This window comes from Caretta caretta, chromosome 2, assembly GCF_965140235.1.
Source record: "Caretta caretta isolate rCarCar2 chromosome 2, rCarCar1.hap1, whole genome shotgun sequence".
Classification (NCBI taxonomy): domain Eukaryota; kingdom Metazoa; phylum Chordata; order Testudines; family Cheloniidae; genus Caretta; species Caretta caretta.
In genome coordinates, this window is record NC_134207.1 from 91,649,014 (window position 1) to 91,670,086 (window position 21,073).

General features: G+C 40.3%; 1 protein-coding gene across 1 annotated transcript in view; it reads right to left on the reverse strand.

Moving 5' to 3' along the window:
• Positions 1 to 21,073, reverse strand: part of AFG3L2 (AFG3 like matrix AAA peptidase subunit 2) — a 47,223-nt gene that overhangs the window by 19,850 nt on the left and 6,300 nt on the right. Inside the window, exons 2-9 of the mRNA XM_048840206.2 lie at positions 18,118 to 18,217; positions 17,066 to 17,134; positions 15,733 to 15,848; positions 14,689 to 14,841; positions 9,933 to 10,007; positions 7,156 to 7,280; positions 4,741 to 5,014; positions 3,935 to 4,072 (exon numbers count right to left, since the gene is read on the reverse strand). Coding sequence (XP_048696163.1) covers positions 3,935 to 4,072; positions 4,741 to 5,014; positions 7,156 to 7,280; positions 9,933 to 10,007; positions 14,689 to 14,841; positions 15,733 to 15,848; positions 17,066 to 17,134; positions 18,118 to 18,217 — 1,050 coding nt within the window. The remainder of the gene's footprint in view (positions 1 to 3,934; positions 4,073 to 4,740; positions 5,015 to 7,155; positions 7,281 to 9,932; positions 10,008 to 14,688; positions 14,842 to 15,732; positions 15,849 to 17,065; positions 17,135 to 18,117; positions 18,218 to 21,073) is intronic.

The window sequence follows — 21,073 nt, forward strand, 5'->3', positions numbered from 1 at the left end:
TGCTGTGTGGCCATATGGAGGTATTCTGCTGTCTCACCCTGGTAATCAGACCATGAGGGTCTCATTAGAGCCAAGTCAGCAAGAGAAAAAAAACAACCAAATGACGAAGGGCACTAACAGGGAAGAACAGAAAAGGAGAAGCCATGGGAATAAACCAATCCAAGAGAAAGCTTACACAAGGGTCTATGGAGAGATATTTGCCAATATAGTCCAGCTTCAGAGCTTTATTACTCAGGTTACTAAAACTGTAAAATAAAGGCATATCCCAAAAAGGCAAAAGGGGGTGGAATGAGAAATGAGTTTTGGACAAAACAATGGTCTGTTATACACAAAACTATGTTAACATTATGGTTGCAAAGTTAAGAAGTGCTAGAATTAAAGTTGAGTGCCATTGTGCATATATATTATAATATGGTTTTAAATTACATGATCAAATTTTTTTTCAGTGAACAGGATGAACCTGCTCTAGTGATGAATCAGGGTTGTTTTTATAAAGGAGTCTGGTCTGCAGGACCTCCACCTTGTTTGTTGAAGTTGACAGATTTGTAATGAGAAAGGATGGACTCATCATGTCCTGGAGAACTGGATTCTATCCCTGCCTCAGCCAGAGTTCCTGTGTGATGCTAAGAAAATCATTTAAACGAAACTTTTCCACAGGTGATCACTAATTGTTTTGTTCCTCATTCTCTACATGTCCAACATGAGACCCTAGGCCCGTTTGCAGAAGTGTTGAAACTGAAATCAACAGGAACTGTAATTGAATATATACAGTGTTATATACTGCTGAAGACTGAAAACTCAGGTCCTAATTGTCTCAAATTTGGCACCCCAAATTACTAGAAACTTGATTAACTCTGTGCCTCAGCCCCCTATCTAGAAAATGGGGATAATATCATTCCCCCTCCTCACAGGGGTTTTGTGAAGATTAATGTTGAGGCATTCTGATGCCGTTGGTAGGAGCACCATAGAAAAATTGATAAGGAAATTAAACTCTGTATTCAAAGCAGGGTTTGAATAGTATGCAGTAAATAAGGCCTGGGGCCAGATAGAACAACCAGGATACAATAATATACTGAACAGCTACTCATTAATCAAGCACCTTCCACACAGTGTAACGAAGGAGGCAGACATCCTGTGGAAAAAAAAATAATATGCGATCATGTAATTAAAGTTTATATTGTAATGCACATACACAAGGGGGCTGAATTAAGACTACACAGGTAACCTTAACTCTAGTGTTTCTTCACTTTGAGTGCCTGATGTAGCAACTTTAATAATGTTCTTTTAACAATTTTTTTTTTAAACCACAATTTCGTAGGATTTTAAAAAAGCAAACTGAAAATCAGAAATTCCATCATGTGGCCTCATACTGTCACTCACATGGGTCTTCAGCAGGGTTGGAACCTTTAGGTGCACAGCACAGACCTCTGCTACTTGAGCCAACAATAACTGTTAGCAGTGGTAAATTGTCATCCTTTATATGAACTAGCACTAGAGGAGGATGAAACCCTTTGTCAGCAGGTTTCACTTCATATTTTCTGATGAGAAGAATGGTGAGACTCTGAAATCTTAGGTTCCATTCCAGGTTCCAGAGGGACGTGCTCTCTAGCAGGAACAGACTTCTGCCCATTCCCCCAGTCTTCATCCCTCTTGCTCAGTCTCCTCCAAACTCTCTTTGTCTCAGTCCTGTGTCTTCCTCACTTCTGGCTCCTTGTCCTAATCCCATTATCCTTGTCCAACCAGATGCTGTTTTCATCCACACCTTCCCCCGCCCGCCACTTCCTGTATCCAGTGTCCTTGCTCAGTCAGTCCTGGTTCCCTCCTCCTGTCTCCTCATCCAGTCAGTGTCTTCCTTCCCCAGCACTAGCTCCCAGTCCCACTTTCCCTCAGCAAGCTCGTTGTACAATCTGCTTCTTTCCATCTTTCCCCCACTTTGTCCCAGTCTCTAAGCACAGACGTCCAAGTTGTCCCCACCCCATCCTAGCTCCTTATCCAAGTTGTGTCTCCTCTGCCCTGCCCCCATTCTTCTCACTGGTTCCTAGTTCCTTGTCCAGCCAGTCCCAATGTCTCCCCAACTCCAGATCCTGTATCAGTGTCATAGTCCCCTGCCAAACAAACTGGCTCTCAGTCTTCTCTACACCTCTTTTCTTTAATGGCTTCCAGTACCAGCCTCCTTCAACATGTGCCCCCTCATCCCAGTCCCCACGCTCAACCAGTCCCAGTCTACCATTCCAACTCAGTCCCCTGGCCCCAAGCTACTCCTTTCCCTCTTCTAGTCCTGCTTTTGTCCCCTCTCCAGTTCAATCAGGCAGCTTTCCTCTCCATGTTGCCTGGATGTTAGCAGGGGTCAGGGGTGTAACTGAGAAGACAGAGAAACAGGCTCCTTGCTCAGAGTTTTAGTGCCAGGCCCAGAGCAGCCATTACAGGGAAAGTCCTTCTGAGCCCCCGAAGCCCCGGGCCGGAGCATACTTCATCACTCTGTGGGGAACAGTACATATATCTTCTGCCTGTGACTGGAGCGTGTGGGGGGGACAGAGGATTCTCACTCACTGTGTGTGGATGGCACATGTGCAAATCTGGTCAGCACTAGCAGCTCAGAGAGAGGCTTAAACATGCTCAATATGTAGTGAATCTTCAGAGAATTTAGCTATTAAATCTCTACTGAGCTGAACTGCATTTTATTATTTTTTTTAAGGCTTATATATCTTGTCCAAATTCGGGTGCATTTTTCACCTGGACTACACAAAATGCACATTCCAGACTCATAGGCCATCTCTCCCTGCCAAATTTCATGTCTCTGCTCCAAAGAATGGGAGGATGCTAGGCATTTTTTTCCCCAAAAGAATCAGGAGAAATTTTTCACATGGGCAAAACAATGTATTCTTCCCTAGTCTTGAAATCAGAAATGGCTGAATGCTTTGGCAGAAGTTTTCCGTAAGAATTCAACCCAAGGCAATTCAACCCAGCATGACAAATTTCAGCCTAAATAATTAGAGCCTGATAAAGTTATAAGACACTGCTCTCAGTTGCTTATAATGGGAAGTGCTGAGCAACCTTAATATAGGTGGGGCTGGTAATTTTTTTTTAATCTACTGATACAAGAACATAAGCATGTATGGGTCAAAGCTATTGGTCTATGTTAAGATAATGGTCTTAATGCAGTTCTAGTGACCAGGTATCCACCTCACCCAAAAAACTCCTTAACACAAGAAGCACTTTTATCAGTAACACAGCTGCAAAATCATGTTAGGGATGAACAAGCTGTTATGTTACAGTTATGTCTGAAAGCTGTATTGAAAGTGCTCGAATCTCAGGGTTGGACATTGTCTAATGATGAGCCATACATTTAATTTTTAATCACAATTCATTGATTAGTTATGGATGTATGCAAAGCAGCATCTGAAACTGTAATGTTACTTTTTAACCTTCCGTTAATTTCAAACAGCTAAACAAGTTTAATACACGTAACTTTTGGAGTAAGTCTTTCTAGCTCATATTTCAGCTAGAAGCAAAATTTTTTATGACCCAAACAAGTTTCTGAACAAACAGACACTTAAAAAGGGCCCAGGGTCTCAGAGAAATGCTGACAAAAATTTAAAGAGGGAGGAGACATTGCCAAGGCTACAGTCACAATGTATATGCACATCAGAATAAAATTATGAGCGTTTAATACCAAGTTATGCAAACACAACAAAAGGTAAAGAGTAACAAACACAGGGTGGCCTGCAACTGGAGAATAACTGCACTGATTTCTTTTTTTTTTTTTAAAGTAAGGTAACTTTGTGGCAATCATTTAAAGAGAAACACTTCACTTTATTAGTAGGATATTGAACAGATGACTAACTTAAGGTACATCAAACTTTTGGCCTACCAACCTTGACAGCGTCTTTTTAAGAACTGACGCTGCAACAACAGAGCAAGGCCAAAGACTTACTCTAGCTGGACCCACGCCGACAAACATCTCTAAGAACTCAGAGCCATTGACTGTAATGAAAGGAACATTAGCTTCTCCTGCTGTAGCTTTAGCTAGAAGTGTTTTCCCAGTGCCTGGAGGACCCGTCAGAATGGCCCCCTACAAAAAGGAGCATAATTAGCTTCTTTCAAAGGAAGTATATTTGTTATAACATTTCTATCAGAACATATTCTCCACTTAATGTTATGATAATTAATCAGTCCAATACAAGAGGTCTAGAATGAGGTGAAGAATTAAGTTTAGGAGGCTGTACGCCTGATTCCGATCTCACTGGAACTTATACTAGTGTTAAACCAGCATATGAGAGATTAAAACAAATGGCAATCTGATGCCTGATTTTGAAAACAGATTTAGTGCAAGTAGTAAATTCAAAGCACTTAAATATGGCAGGTGTAAGATGGGGTCTGGGTGAAAAAAATTAGGCAGCTTTACAACAATGGATTATATAAGATAGTCCGTAAATTCTCTCTCTCTCTCGTTCTCCAGTTTTGGCCAACATTAAATTGGAGTACGCCCCTCAGGACAGGAACAGTCTTGTAGCAATGCACACTGTTGGCTCTTAATACTGGCTTTTCTTCAGATACTTTGTCAGAAGACAAGAGTTGGAAAGCGCCATCTACTTTAAAGATTTCTACTCTGATTCAAAGTATCTAGAGAATAGCTTTGTAGTTGAAATAATTTTAAATGAGGAGAGGAAAAAAATTCACCAAGTGCTGTTTAAAATAAGTGTTACATCTCCCTCATCTTCTGCGCTATTGTTCCCTTACCTTCGGGATTTTTGCTCCTAGATCCTGATATTGCTTTGGGTTTTTCAGAAAGTTAACAAACTCCATTATTTCTAATTTGGCCTCTTCACAGCCAGCTACATCTTTGAACTTGACATCTATTTCATCCTTTAGGACCTTGGCTGTGGTTTCACCTACGCTGAAGAGTCCACCCATTCCTCGCCCTGTTCGACCCATGCCAGCGGGCCCTCGTCTTAATGTGTACAGTAAGAAGCCAACTATAAGGACTGTGGGCAGCATGCTCAGAAGAAACGAGCTGAGGAGAGAGGGGAAAAAATAATCACACATTAGTAGAGAGTCACTACTGTATATTACAATGCATAAAAAAGTTAATTACCATTATAGATCTTGGAGGTTATTCATCAGAGTTTATGTTCTAGTAATCTGTAGACTTAAGTTAAAGGCAATACATAACGATGTTAAGGGGAAATATGGGAACAGATACTAAACTAGAGAAACCATAAACAGACTCTATAGAGCCTCCTTTTTTGTGATCATGATCACAAAGAATCAACATTTAAAGATGTGGACTGAAATGTATTTGAATTAAAACCCTTAAAAAAAAAAACATCAGACAACTGTCAAACGGCATTTAAACAGTGAAATACCCCTATGTATCTATTAGTGACAAGTGACAGAACTGGAAACTGAAGTCATCTCCTTATCCTTGTAACAAGCTCAATGGGAAATGACAGTATGCCTCAATATTTTATCAGAAGACCACCTAGAAGAGAGAAGCAGCTCAGTTTCCATGCCCATTGAAACTCTCTCTGCTAATGAGGCTGTCAGTTATGATCAACAGTCCTAAGACAACAGCTCCCAACCTTTATGCTGGAATTCCTCTTACAGGCACAGTTTTCCCCTTAATCCCCCTCCCCCTCATTTTGCCTAATGCTGCTTTTTGCTATTGCTGTTACTTCACTCTGTTTACTCCTCCTTTCTTCCTTCCTCATTCAGTCCCAGTATATCCCTTCCCCATACCCATGGTCCCCATAATCTGACACACCCCTTCCACCATCACTGCTCATTCTGTCCCAGCACAGCTCTCTGCAAGCTAGTTACCTCTGTTACTTAGACATCCCATTTCCATAGTATCCTAACAATCTTTAATGCATTTATCTTCACAGTATCCCTGGGAAGTACTATTATTTCCATTTCACTAATGAGGATTGAGGCACAGAGACATATAAAACCTTGTCTTAACTACTAAGAGAAGTGTATTTTTACCTCAGGGTAACTAATATATATGAGCTATCCCCACTGAAAACACAGTGAAGACAATGCACTGAATTTTACTGTGAGATTAGTTAGGCAAAGTTAACCTCAGGCAGGGATATAGTGCTGACTTTGTGGTAAAATAAAAGTGTCTTGTCTTCACAGAATTTTTACCTGGGAATAGCTCATGCACTAGTTACCCCAATGTTTAAAAAAAAAAAAAAGCATCATTTTAGCAATGAAGACAAGGCTTAAGTGACTTGGCTCAAAGTCACACAGGCAGTCTGTGGGGAATCAGCGAATTGAACTCAGGGCTCCGAGTCCAGGCTAAACACTGGACCATCTTTCCTGCTGCCATAGAGAAAACAAGGAACACAGCGTATCACTACCTAGTACAGAGGGAGAAAAAAATATGCATACCCAGATGGTGGCAACAGTGACAGACACTGAAAGAACATGCATATATGGAGAAGCAGCAGCCAAGTGCCTGGGAGCAGTGACCCATCTGCTACCTACAGCTTCTCAAGAGGCCAGAACCGGTTCATTTCTCCTCAAGGAGTCAAGAAGCCCCTGGGAGTAGCATACCCCACGAGATGTAATTCCTGACAGGCCAAACTAATTTTACGGAGCTCAACAGCAGTCATTCTTTCAATAACTGCTCACCTGGACCAGAATGAAACCAAATTTCTGAGGTAAAAATCCCTATTTCCCTATATACCTGAGCCATTCAGAGCCCAGGACACACACCCTTAACAAGAGGGGCAGTTGGGGTCTGTGCTGAAGACTGCTCAGAAAAATGAAGATACCAAAGATAAATGCAAAGAATATAATTTCTGTTTTGGAGCCTCTACTCTTTATTTGGGTAACACAAGTGCTGCAAACATAAATTAAGTTTGCCTATTTAAGGGGATAAGTGGGGTCAGCTGCAGATGCACAGAAAAAGATACATATTATCTAATGAGAAGCTAAGCTTGGGAAAATTTACATGAGATGAAGATTTTGAATAAAGATAAGTAATTCATTGTCATATGTACAGCATATTAAACACACAAAGGTCAAAGCAGAAGTGAACTTTTCATAATACTGCCATCTAGTGTGCCATGATATGAATACAGGACATCCCCATTATTCCACTGGGAAAGAAAAAGTTTATCAACATATCTAGTTTAAACAGCTTCTTACCCATCACTTTCTGCTGAGTAGACAACAGGTAATCTGTTCTCCCCTTCTATTCCGAACTCTTGCTGTGCAGTTTCCAGATTCCGCTCAAAAGTGTCCACACTACCAATATTAAACCAGACATATTGCTATAAAAAAACAAAATTATGATCACAAGAGGAATAATTTGTTTCAACCTCATCACAATCCATCTAAAGATTAAAAACAGACACAAAAATCAGTGGCCTAATCTCAGACTAAAGGACTGATTCACTGTTTCAGAACTGAAATATTTACTTTAGTTTACAAAATTGTAATTTATATTTACTGCAGAATAGAATGACTTTAGATTTAGTAGGTACATTTATGGAAACTCATATATCATCCAAATTGTTACTGGAGGACCATTACTTAGGCTTGACTTTGATCATTACAATCACAGAAGTCATATATGCCAGGATTTTCATGAACTTTAAACAGGCTTAAATTCTGACTTTTTTTTTTTTTAACTTTTTAATGAGAGGGTGAATTCAATGAGCTGACTAGAACAGACATTAAAATCTTCAAAGGGAAATCAAGGGCTGCCTATGAGGCAGAGAGAGAACGCAACAGCCCAGCAAATATACAATGGCCACTTGGTCTTAGTAAAGACTATTTCACCTGAAGAGGAAGGAGGCTCCTCACTCTCAGGTTTGAAAAGAAAAAAGTTTTCTTCATACATTTTGTGAAATGAAGTGAGCTGTGGCTCACGAAAGCTCATGCTCAAATAAATTGGTTAGTCTCTAAGGTGCCACAAGTACTCCTTTTCTTTTTAAGTTACAAAAGTTGGCTTGCTATGGCACCTCAATTATTCACTTTTAATCACAATGCTTAACAGTTAGTGCACGGTTTTTGTTAAACACACCACACTCAGATTTTAAACAACACTGAGACCAGATTTTTTACTTTAAGAAACATGTTTCTAGGATTTGTCTTTTTTTTACCATGACTAGCCCTGAAAACCTGCTATTGCATAAAATTGTAACTCTAACCATTAACTGGTTGAGAAACCAAGGCCAATCATGGTTTATAGGTTAAAGAGTAAGTGTACAAACTATGTGAGCAGTAAATCACATTAGCTTCACTGATGAAATAACTGTTGCACATTTCATTTTACACTGGAGGGATGTCCAGACTTTGGTTCAGCAAAAGCTGATAGTCTGGAAAAGAAGCTTCTTGGTTACAGTCTAAAAATAGAAGTGACAACCATATAACGTTTTAAGAATATGTAATCATGTTTTAGGGATATGACCAGTGGTAAAGTCATCCAGCTTGCTAAACATTAAGCATGTCTGAAATGATCAGTACTGTCGTCCAAACCCAAACATTTCAATAGTTATCAACATTCCCCCTAAGTTTTCTTTCTGCTGCATGGGCCACAAACTCCACTGAGCACTGGATTTTAGTCTTTGGGCAAACTTACGTCAAAAAAAAAAAAAGTCTTATTGGGGTGTTGGGGTGGCTACTCTGAATGGGAATGGGGAGTTGAGTGTCAGGGTGGAGGGAGCAGAGGAATAGGGGTGTAAGAGGAGTGGGGCATGTGTGGGTGGGTGTTGCAAATGAGGAGCAGAGTGAAATGAGGCTGCAGGGGAGGTCAGGGTGTCAGGGATAGGAAGTGGAGTCAGGGCGGGTGCTCCATATAAGGAGTGGGGGACAGTCCGGGTGTCAGGGATAAGAGGGAGAGCAGGGTGGGTGCTCTAAATTGGGACAGAGGGGAGCAGCTGAGTCTCAATGGTGGTGGTGGTGGAGGAAACAGCCCAGTCAGTCCCAGGCTGGAAATGGGTATCGGCAGTTTGCATCTCTCTCGCAAGGGTAGCTGTTCTTAGCCCTCACCCAATCACCCCATATCCTACTTGCTCCCCCACCGATCCCAATCACCGCTGCAGCCACTACAGCCCCTCCAGGTCACATTCTCGCCTCTGCCCCCATGAGCCAAAAAGCCCCTGCAGCACCCGCCCCAGAGAAATAGGCAGTTGTGAGTGGCAGTTTGTGACATGAGTGGTACATGGAAAATTGTTGGTCCACTCCCACAAGTGTATGTAGTTTACAGGGAATAGTGATAGTTATTAGCACTAACTTTTTTTTTTTTTTTTTAAAAGTTTAGGGCTTGTTTTTGGGTACTTCACTTTTTGGAGCACTTTAGCCAGGACTTATGCTTTCATCCTCTCCAGGTTACAGGGAAATGGTTCCAAAGGAGAACCAGGAAGTGTTTTACTAACCTAAGAGCTATGTTTCTTAAGACAATGGAAGAGTTAAAATCCAGATCATCTCTTCAGTTTTCACTTAGCTAGTGAAGCTTGGAAAATCATGAAGATTCCATTTTTTTTGGTAGGGGCAGTCAAGTGAGTTTATGGATAAATGCATGTACTACTAAAGGATTTTCAATACTAGATGGTGCAGTATGTTGTGGACTATTTACAGTAGGAAACTACTAGCTGCTGAAACACAGATTTCTGAAGGCTCCGCACGTGGACTAAGACAGTAGGCATGTGAAGGAAAGAACAACTACAAAACAATTTTTAAATTAGTTTTGAATTGTGCCTTGCTTTCAGCTACTTATAGGGGTAGAGCATGGATAAACAGAAGCAGGAGAGACAGGAAAACAAAATAGTCAGAACATTAAAGGTAATCCTACGAAAGTTAAAATAGGAGAGAATGGTAATAGACAGACCAAGTTTTCTGCAGCAACAATTTTGTATTTGAAGTGAAGAGTTCTGCTGCCTTCTGTAATACATTTATCCATATTCAAAACTAAAATTTACCCCCTCCATAGGAGACTTTCCTGGGGTAAAGACCACTCTAACAAAGCGCTTGTTCACTACTTCTAGTCTGTCCACCTGCAAGATAAAGAAAAACATTTTTAGAATGCACTACAGATAATTTTACAGAAACATTTTAAAATGCATCCCAGATTCACCGCTGGTGTAATAGTGTGTAATTCTAATCTTCCTTTTAATGTACAGAAGCAGAAAAATTAAGATTGAGATTTTATAGTTGAGAAGCTACAGTTAATACTGAGATGGCCATTCTGTCAAAAATAACTTTCAGTCACTTAGGCCATGTCTACACCACATCCTTTACAGCAGGACAGCTGTGCCAATGCACAGGAAAACACTTCTCTTCATGAAACAAAACACTCCATGAGTCCTCCATTCTAGTGGGCAACCGATTTGCATTCAGGTGGGAATACACATATCTAATTACATTTATTTCAGTAACTGGACGTGCAAATAAAGAGCGAGAGCCCAATTTTCAAATATAATAATCTAAACGGGGTGCCCAAATCTCATATTTTGACAGTCAGCTACATAAGTGTCAATAAATGATCAACAGCAAAGACTACTGCATTAGAAAGGAGGACTGGATGACCTAATAGGCTTTTTTAATCACAGAAGAGGTCTAAATGAAATTATTATAAGGTATGTGCAAAAGTGGTTGAAAGGCTGTATTCAATGAGTAGTCATCAACAGTTCACAGTCAAGCTGGAGATGAGGGAGGGGGCACACATCTTGTGGGATCCCCTAGGATTAAAATTCAAAATGACCTTGACAAATCAGAGAACTGGTCTGAAATCAACAAGATACAATTTAATAAAGACAATGGCAAAGTACTACACTTAGGAAGGAAAAAAACCCTCAAATGCACAACTACAAAATGGGTAATAACTGGCTAGGCAGCACTACTGCTGAAAAGGATCTGGGGGCTACAGGGGATCACAAATTGAATATCAGTCAACAGTGTGATGCAGTTGCAAAAAAGGCTAATACCATTCTGGGGTGTATTAACAGGAGTGTTGCATGTAAGATACAGGAGACAATTGTCCCACTCTTCTCAGCACTGGTGACACCTCAGCCAGAATATTGTGTCCAGTTCTGGGTGACACACTTTAAGAAAGATATGGACAAACTGGGGAGAATCCAGAAGAGAGCAACAAAAATGACAAAAGGTCTTTAAAAAAAAAAAAACAAAAAAACACCCAACCAACATACCTATGAGAAAAAGTTGAAAAACTGGTCATATTTAGTCTTGAGAACAGAAGACTAAGGGGGCACGAGATAAGTTAAGGACTGTCCTAAAAAGGACGGTGATCGATTATTCTCTATGTCCACTGAAGACAGGACAAGTAGTAATCTGCAGCAAGGGAGATTTAGGTTAGATATTAGGAAAACCTATCTTAAAGGATAGTTAAGCACTGGAATAGGCTTCCAAGAAAAGTTGTGGAATCCCCATTATTAGAGGTTAAGAACAGGTTAGAGAAACACCTTTCAGGGATGGTGTAGGTGTACTTCGTCCTGCCCCATAAAAGGGGCTGGACTTGATGACCTCTTGAGGTCCGTTCCAGCCCTACACTTCTATGAGATGTCAATATGAGTATCCAAATACAAGATTAAGACATCCTATTGGAGCATCTTAGTTTGAAAATTAGGCTCAAAACATGATGAAGTATTCAGCTGTATAGATTCAAGAACACAGAAATAATTATGTCATTGCATAACTATTGAAACAATGGCTTGTGCATCAAACATGCATACACTTGTAGGAACTCACAAAATAATCAGGTAGGTTTCTACTCCCACACTCAAAATGAAATTAAATCCAAAAAGCTGCAAAGCACATCAGTACAACAGTAAGGTTGAAAGTTTCAAACAAACAAGTTTGGAAGCTCAAAAATTAAGTTACAACAATCTTAATTCTACCACATTACAGAAAACATATAAAGCCACCTATTTAAACTGTATAAGCAATCATCCAATACACAACATACACACAACCTAGCCATATTAACATCGCAATAGGAACTATAAAAAACACACCAGAAAGCTGAAATCCAGTCAATTAAAAGTAATGCCTGGCCTTGAATCCCAATATGTCTTTTTCCAATCATTTCCCTTAAAAAACACCTCTTCTGTTGTTGTCGTGTAAGAACCCCACACAAATAAGGGGAAAATAACTGACTATACCGAGGAAACATTGAAATTGACTAAACCCAAAGTGATGTCAAATACACCAGGTAAAAAAACCTCAAAGACTAGCAGACAGGCTCTGGCAGATATCACAAACTATTTTTAATGTTTTTAAAATGGACTAGATTTCAAATGGATGGTTTTCCTTACACCTGACAGTGTCTTTAAAGATCAATTTAAACTAAATAAGGGAAACTTAAAGTAGATAAATCTGAACTATTTTAACATTTATTCCATTTCTTGGTCTCCCTCCCTAAAACAACTTATTTTAGTGTATTTGAAGCCACTATAAAAAGGAATGGGGGAGAGGGGAAATTCCTTGTATTTGAACAATGTCTGCACATTTAATCTAGCCGAATGTTAGGCTTTCATTTTACAGAAGCCCAAGAGATTGTTCTCTTGGTCTGGTGCAATAAAACTTTCAAAATGCTTTTCTGAAATGAGGGCTCTGATTTGATTCAGTGTAACAGCCAAGTGCCCCTTTCAACTGAATTAAGACGGTCTTATTGGTAGCTTGGCAGGATTCAATTTAAATCAGTAGATGTTGGTAGTGTCAGTTTCAGCTGACACTGAAATAGATGAAAAAAATCCATCAGTAACTGTCAGCGCAAGTGCAGCCTCCTGCATACCTTACACAGGTGTCTCAGTCATGCAGGGAGCCTCCTGCAACACCATGGTCAGCACTGCCCTAACCCCAACCTTAGTCTTCCTGTAACTTCAAGTTTTTTTTTCTTAAAAGTAGAAATAGATATCAATTGTCAAACTTACAAAACAGTAAGAGTTAAATTCTGCCAAGCCTATTTATTAGTTACCTTTGTTAGTATGTTTCAGAGCCCTGGTCTACACTACGAGTTTAGGTTGAATTTAGCAGTGTTATGTCGATTTAATCCTGGTCAGAGCCCCTTTTACATGCTGCTTCTATGATGAGCTGTATGCAATTCTAGGGGGGGCCCCTACCACTACCCCACCACTGTCCGTGGACACCTGCAAGGGGGGAGTCTCACGCAACAGGGATGAGGAAGATGAGGAGGAGGAGGTGGTTCAGGATAGCGCACAGCAGGCAAGCGGAGAATCCCTTCTCCCCAGCAGCCAGGAACTGTTCATCACCCTGGAGCCAATACTCTCCCAAGGCGGACTCCCGGACCATGAAGCTGGAGAAGGCACCTCTGGCGAGTGTACCTTTGTAAATATAATACAGGGTTTAAAAGCAAGCATGTTTAATGATTAATTTGCCTTGAAGGCTTGGGATGCATTTGCGGCCAGTATAGCTACTGGAAAAGTCTGTTAACGTGTCAGGGGATGCAGCAGAAATCCTCCAGGGACATCCCCATGAAGTTCTCCTGGAGGTACTCTAAAAGCCTTTGTCATGCAGTGGGGGGAGGCCCGTTCGTGCCAAGCTGTTCGTGTTTGGCTGAGAGGGATCTTTCCTGATACTTGGATCACAGCAGCCCCCACAATAAATTTACCCACTCCCAATTGATTCCCAACTGACTGGTAGCTGTCTGGCATTGCAAGCTTCCAGAGGGCTATCGCCACTTGCTTGTGAACTGTGAGGGCTGCTCTCATCTTGGTATTCTGGTGCTTCAGGGCAGGGGAAAGCAAATCACAAAGTTCCATGAAAATGCCCTTACGTATGCGAAAGTTTTGCAGCCACTGGGAATCATCCCAGACCTGCAACACTATGCAGTCCCACTAGTCTGTGCTTGTTTCCCGGGCCCAGAATTAGCATTCCACGGTATGAACCTGCCCCATTAGCACCATGATGTCCAAATTGCCAGGGCCCGTGCTTTGAGAGAAGTCTGTGTCCATGTCCTCATAACTATTGTGATCGTGCTGTCGTCGCCTCCTTGCCTGCTTTTTTCAGGTTCTGCACATACTGCAGGAAAATGCGCAAGGTGTTTACAATGCTCACAACAGCAGTGGTGAGCTGAGCAGGCTCCATGCTTGCCGTGGTATGGCGTCTGCAGGAGAGCAGAGTTGCAGTAGAAGCAGTGGATGATGACGGATGCCACGAGAATAGATATTTATACAGAACGATGGGAGGACCTGTAAAGTGGATTCATGGCACCAGGAGAACAGAGTTGCAGCGGAAGCGGTGGATGACTTAACAATCCTACTGCACCATCTGCTGACAGCAGTATGGCGTCTGCACGGAAAAAAGGTGCGAAACGATTGTCTGCCGTTGTTTTCACGGACGGAGGGGCGACTGACGACGTACCCAAAACCACCCATTACAATGTTTTTGCCCCATCAGGCATTGGGAGCTCAACCCTGAATTCCAATGGGCAGCGGAAACTGTGGGATAGCTACCCACAGTGCAATGCTCCGAATGTTGACGCTTGCCACGGTACTATGGATGCACTCTGCCGACTTAATGCGCTTAGTGGGGACACACACAATCAACTGTATAAAATTCCTAATAATAGACTTCTATAAATTCGACCTAATTTCGGAGTGTAGACATACCCAGAGTATTTTTGTGCAGAAGTCACGCCAATGCTGTTGCCCAATCTAGCCATCTCTCATTTTATGATTCCCCATACCTATTACTCACCATTCCTTTAGAAAGGTAATTATTGACAAAATCTTTCCAAGTGATTTCTCTGCCAGAGTTCCTGAAGAAAAAGTAATACGTAACAGTAGCCCAGAAAATAGAAGTGCTCATGAAGTAAAACCGGAACTCTTTGTCATCCCATGGAAAGTCACCCTAGGACACGGAAAGAAGAAAAACAAAATAATTTTTTTTGTCTCTCTAGAACAGAAGTGTAAGGTAAAAGAACAGATGTCACTTGTGCATTTTCTGTTTGCTCCCAAAGTTAAACAAGGAGGGCATCAAGCTAAACTGAACTAAATTTGCCAAAATATAGTACTTTTTATATTCAAAAGACAAGACAATGTCATTTCCACAGCAATACCTTTCTCAGAGGATCTTAAAAGTGCTTTATAAACAGTAATAGGATGCAGTCAACTTGGAAGCTAACCAATTAAAGAGTTTTCAGATATTGACTCCTGTCCCAAGTCCTCCTGACAACTTTTGTGGTTTTGCAATCATTTTCCCCCACCCCTTTTTTTTAAAACCTCTCTCTTTCCATCATTGCTGTGTACAAGACCCACACAAACAAAAGGGGAAACTGATCGACCTATACAGGAGAAAGAAGCTGTGACTATACACAAAGTGCTGTCAGACAGAATAAAGAAACCGAAAAGAGAAATATTATTTCTACCCTGAATTATTGCAATCCTTGGTGTTACATTTAATGGAGTCAAAAAATTCCAGAAAAGCTATGTTTATGGCAACTGGATTTCTAGGGCCAAAATGACTCGTGTTACTGACATTCATTAAATGTACCAAAACTTTATGAAAACTATTATCAATTTGGTCTATAGATCCTTACAGTGCCTCTAAAAAAAAACCAAAATAGTATCAGTCTCCCCTGACAATAAGAAGTTTTTAAAGCCAACGATATACCCTCAAAGCTTCACTATAAATACACTAAGCACTTCTTCCATACAGTCAAATCATATTCTTTCATTGGTTCACCACAAATTGTTTATACAAGGTAAGCCGGTGTCACAAAACATATTTTAGAGTGAAGACCTTCTGTAATCTGGCCCACCATCCAGTGTCTTCTTTCTTGCCACCTCTCTTTCCACCACCTCCTCCCCCTCCACTGTTACTCCCAGGAGGTCGCTGGGCATTAGTCTGCTTTGCTTCTACAAAAAAAAAAAAAAAAAAAAGACACACATTAACAACATTTTAAAGTCCTACAGAAATCTCAGACTAACACAAGGATCTTCTGTTTATACTATAATTAAATAAAAGCTTTGCTGAAGAACAAAACTAACCCGAAATCCACAATAGTTTACAAATGCAAAGCACCTCAGAAATCAATTAGAAAATATGATCTGCTGAAGAATAACATTTTTCTCTGTTTTCCCCCTCAAACAGTCATGTAGTCCACTCCTTAATCAACAGATGGCCACATCACATGACCATGATCAAAGCAGAGTACCGCTATCTGTATTCCACTAATCTTGGAAGTTAAGAACTAAATATGCCATTCCCTAGATTTGGTCCTTCCAGAACATGAAGGAGGTGTACTGGCTGGGCAATGTGTGGAAGATTATACTAACTCTGTCCCCATTTTGCAAAAAAAATGGAGGACTTGTCCAGGGCTGTCAATCTGGGGCCCATTACCAGCATTAAGTATCATCTGACTAAAACTCCCTTGGATATCTAGGCCTATAGATCATTGCTTACTTCTTTCAATGTTCAGGAAGTGTTTACAACAGAATCTGGAGTCTGGTTTGACATCCTAGTTGTAAGACAATGCAAACGAATACAGAGATAAGAGTTCATGATCTCTGAACTGTGCCTCTGTGACTGCTGGTCACCCTCCTCACAACAGGCTCTGCAGGATTACTGCCTATCTTCTTGTAATCAGACCCTTAATACATCCAATACCAAATGGTTGCTATGGCCAATGGTTGCCACACCTGAGCAAGGGACTCTATGGGACTGACACTGCCAGCCTCTTCTTCAAGCTATACCCTTCACAGAGCTACTGCTTGGGGCCTGGCCCTTTGAACAGTGTTTCTGTGGTTGCTTCCTGCACAAGGAGCAGATGTTTTAACTTGCTCTGGGAAAGGCTCAGAGATCTACATATGTACATCACGTGATTATGTCCATTAAATGGGCACTGAACATGCATCCTAGAATACCAGACTGGGAGGGGCATAAGGGGAAGCAAAAACTGACTCCAAAGCCTACATGCCATATGGAACTGAAAAGATTTTAATGTAGTCTGCAGTTCAGAGTCAATGTGGAGCATGGTTTCTACAAACATCTAATATGATAATATCAGTCACATAGTAATAGAAATAATATGTATCCTAAAGCAAAGCTTGAATTGGGAACAGCCTATTAGTACCTTTTGTTTCTCCAGCTGATCCTTTGGATTCATTAGTTTTCTTTCCATTAGGAAAATACTTTTCAAATCCTATTAAGAGAACACATTAAAAGAGCTGATATATTTCTAGCTACTAGTACTTTTATGAAGATTAGTGAGGGTACCCAAATATAATAAGCATAAGAATTATGTACTTATCACCCTGCATCATATAAGTTATTAGCATCATATCAGTGGTGACTCTTTCCGCAAGACTGAAGAACTCATAATATTCAGCAGAAAAGATCTGGTTTATTTAGATTGAAGATATTTACTTGTAAAAGAAAAATAAGTAGTTTTTATGCTCTTATTAAATTAATATTGAGCCAAAGTCTAATTGCCCTTCAAGTCAAGGAAAGAAAGGGTTTTTAATAAGGTACTGAAAAAAAGAAAGACCTAGAAAATGAGTTGGACAAGAATCTTGCCTTTTAACTACCAACCCTTTTTCATTACTAACCCTCCAAGTAGTGGACGGGGGAAAAATTGAGGGATGTAGTGAAAAAACTAGCCAAAGATTCACCAACAACATGAACATGTCCTTCTTCCTATCTATCAAGCACCACTTATGTATTAAGCAATATTTAAATAACTGCACTATCAATGTCTAAATTAGATTATACATACCATATATTTGATAAATCTTTGTGTATAAAGATCCCAACTCATGCAGGTAGAAAAATAAGCATTTATAGCACTATTTTATTAACAATTCATCAGAACTTTCTAGTCCATACACAAAGTTATAAACCAGGGATACGCAAATTCTGCTTAACGGAGCGATGAGCTGGCCACTTGTCAGGAACCTGAAGACCAGTTTAAATTGTGTAAGATGGAGCAAACTGCAGTTACTCATCTTTAACAGGAGGTGCAGTCTGCTGATCCTAGCATGCAATGCTCCATCTTGTGATCAGTGGCCATTTAATGCTGGAACCCGTTGTCTCTGAGAACAATAGGGCCAAATGAAACATCAGAGTGATACTCATTATAGGACTCAATGAGTTCCACTTCACTCACAACTGCGAAGTTATAATTACCTTTAGGAGGTTGGGAGAAGAGTCTTCTGTAAGCAGCAATTACACTTGCCAAGACAGTACTTTTGTTTGTAGTCACTCTAGTGGTAACTTGTTCATGGAGCTGAAAGATAAAGTACAAACACTATTAGATAACAAGAAAGTGTTACAGATGTCTGTAATCAATCTCTTTAAAAATCTTTAGATGACACCAGTCATCAGATATACCTTAGATAATTTTTTCACTTCAAAGTCCAAGAGACACAGACAAGGTTTTCATCTCAAGGACAAAAGACCAAAAACATCAAGACACTTGATCACAGCCTTGGATAAGCCAAGAGACTACTTACACTTTACATAGTATGTCAGAAGATTCTTTCTTCCACCCTAATACAGTAAGAATCAGGGTGGATTTGATTTAAATCATGATTTAGATCACTAGTCATGAAGACTTGATTTAATCATGGATTTCTACATAAAAGTGCGTTCTTGTTGGATGTTGTAACCTTAATACATATTCTTCACAACTCAGAGATAGATGGGTCTCTTTTACGGCCTACTGACATTATAGGTTTTCCCTTCTAGATAGAGAATGTTATGGTAGATCTCAAATCAATGAAGGAAAGACCTCAAGACTTCTGGAATATGCTGCTCAAACAGTTTCACTTTTGTTTCTACTGCCTGTCCCTCCCGTCTCACATTTATCTCCAGACTTCTTCTTCTTGTCCAGATCTATTCTGCCACCAACAATCATTTATTCACTGAACTTTTTGAAACTTTGCACTTTTAGAGAGAGGTAAGGGACTGATTCTGTGTACACAAATTTGCAGAGGGACAATAGGGTTGAGGTCTGCTATTTCTCACCTCTATCTATTATTTATTTAAAACATTTTTGCTGTTAACAAGCATGTTATCGCTGGAGAGACAAATCCACAGTTCGAGAACTGCAAAACTAAGCATCTCTGATGGTAGACTGAGCACTGAGTCCCATTAGGTAGATAGAAAGATTAACCTAAATAATCTATACAGAAGTCCCTGGGACCCCATAAGATTGGGTCCCTAATCCATGAACTATTGAAACTCATTTACAAAACTTTTCTAAAAGATTACATGAATATATTGTCTCATACTATAGAATTAGAATTTATAATTCCTATTCCATGATGAGATATCTTTGAGTTATAATGTATCTTAATTAAAACTATCTTTAGATCGGATTTTTTTGATAAAATGCTTTTTGAGGAGAAAAAAACTATTTAAATATAAAAAAAATCTGATTTTTTTTTTTTTAAGAAGTCATTGATTTTTATCCACCCTGGTAAGAACTGCTGTGGATACGAGCAGAGAAAGAAAAAGATATTAGGAGGAAAAAGGTAGAAATTAATCACATGGTTTTCTGGAATAGGTAAGTCTTTGTTACCTTTGTTGTACAAATCTATAATTTTGCCAGCAATAATGAAGATTGGGCAACAAGATGAAATGCACAAAAAAATTTCTTATAAATAATTACATATGGTACACAGTGCAGATATTTAGCTTTACACTTATATTTCTCATACAGTCTCAGACATAGGATAATTTAAAGTATATTACTAAATGTATTTTTCACATCATCTGCTAATGTGTACTTGAAGTGTAGCACTGAGCATGGTTGGGCAGGTGAGATCCTCACAGGTATGGCATGAGTTTCTATGGAAAAAAAAAAATCCAGATTCTTTCTGTACAGGAAGGATCTGCTCAGAGCTCCAAGGTGCATATTATACAGAGCTTACACAGAGCTGAAAAACCTATTTGAGAGATCTTAAAGCAGATCTAAAGCTTTTATATACATGAGGATCTATTTACAACAGACTCACAAGAAGTTCATATTATTCTAATTGAAGTACCTTCCTGGTTTGCAGGGTTCTAGATTTTAGAGTTCGGTAGAAAGGATGCATTTTAAACTATTTTAATTGTTAAGATGTAATTTATTTTAAGTTAAAACTTAATGTTACCTGAATAATGATCCTTAAAACTTTTAGAATATACTGAATAAAGTGTAGTATAATCTTATGGTAAGGTGGAGTTCCCTTTTTCTTCCAAAGAGAGACTATAAATTCTGAATATGATCCAAATTTACCTACTTCCTGGAGGTAAATTTTATATTTTTTAGTTATTTAAGCTAAGTAAAGCTTTCTCCTAAAAATAGCTGCTCGGAGGCTTTCCCCCTGATGGAGACCATTATGCCCTACATTCCCTCTAAGCTGCAAGACCACGCAGCAGGCTATCAAGGGCCACGCAGGCATGCAGCCACAGGGACCTGGAGAGGAGAGAGGTAGGGGGTAGGCAGGGAGCAAGCTGGGGTGTGCAGGACAGCCGCGGCAGGGAGATGCTCCTCTCTCCCTGTGCCAGCCCCGCAGCTGCTGCGGTGGGGAGAGGTAACTCTTCCCCAGCCCCAGGCTGCTGCAGCGAGAGAAGGCTTGGGGGTGTCCTCTCTCCCACCACAGCCCTGGGGCAGCCTGCACTCCAAACCCCTCATCCCTGGCCCCACCCCACAGCCCTCACCCTCTGCACCCCAACCTTCTGCCCCAGCTCTGAGCTCCCTCCCACACTCTGAAACCCTCGGCACCACCTCCGCCAAACATCACCTCCATATTGGTACATATAACAAAACTCATTCCGCACATGGATATAAAAAAAATAGAGGGAACACTGCCCTGCCACTACTTCCCTCTACCTCAAAGGGACATTCAACCCTTTCATGCTCCTGGAGAGAACTGCTAACAGTGAACTAGCCTGACACTGGGTGACTCAACAGAAATAACTCTCCATCAGGTCTAGCATCTGACATCACTGTGAACCAGAACAAGGGCTTTGCATATCTATGCAAGGTCCTATTATCTTCACTCTGTTGCACTTGTGAAGGAAAACTCAATGTTATTAATGTTTAGCAATTATGTTATGCTCAAAATATTCTGGTTGCAAAACAGACTCTCTATCC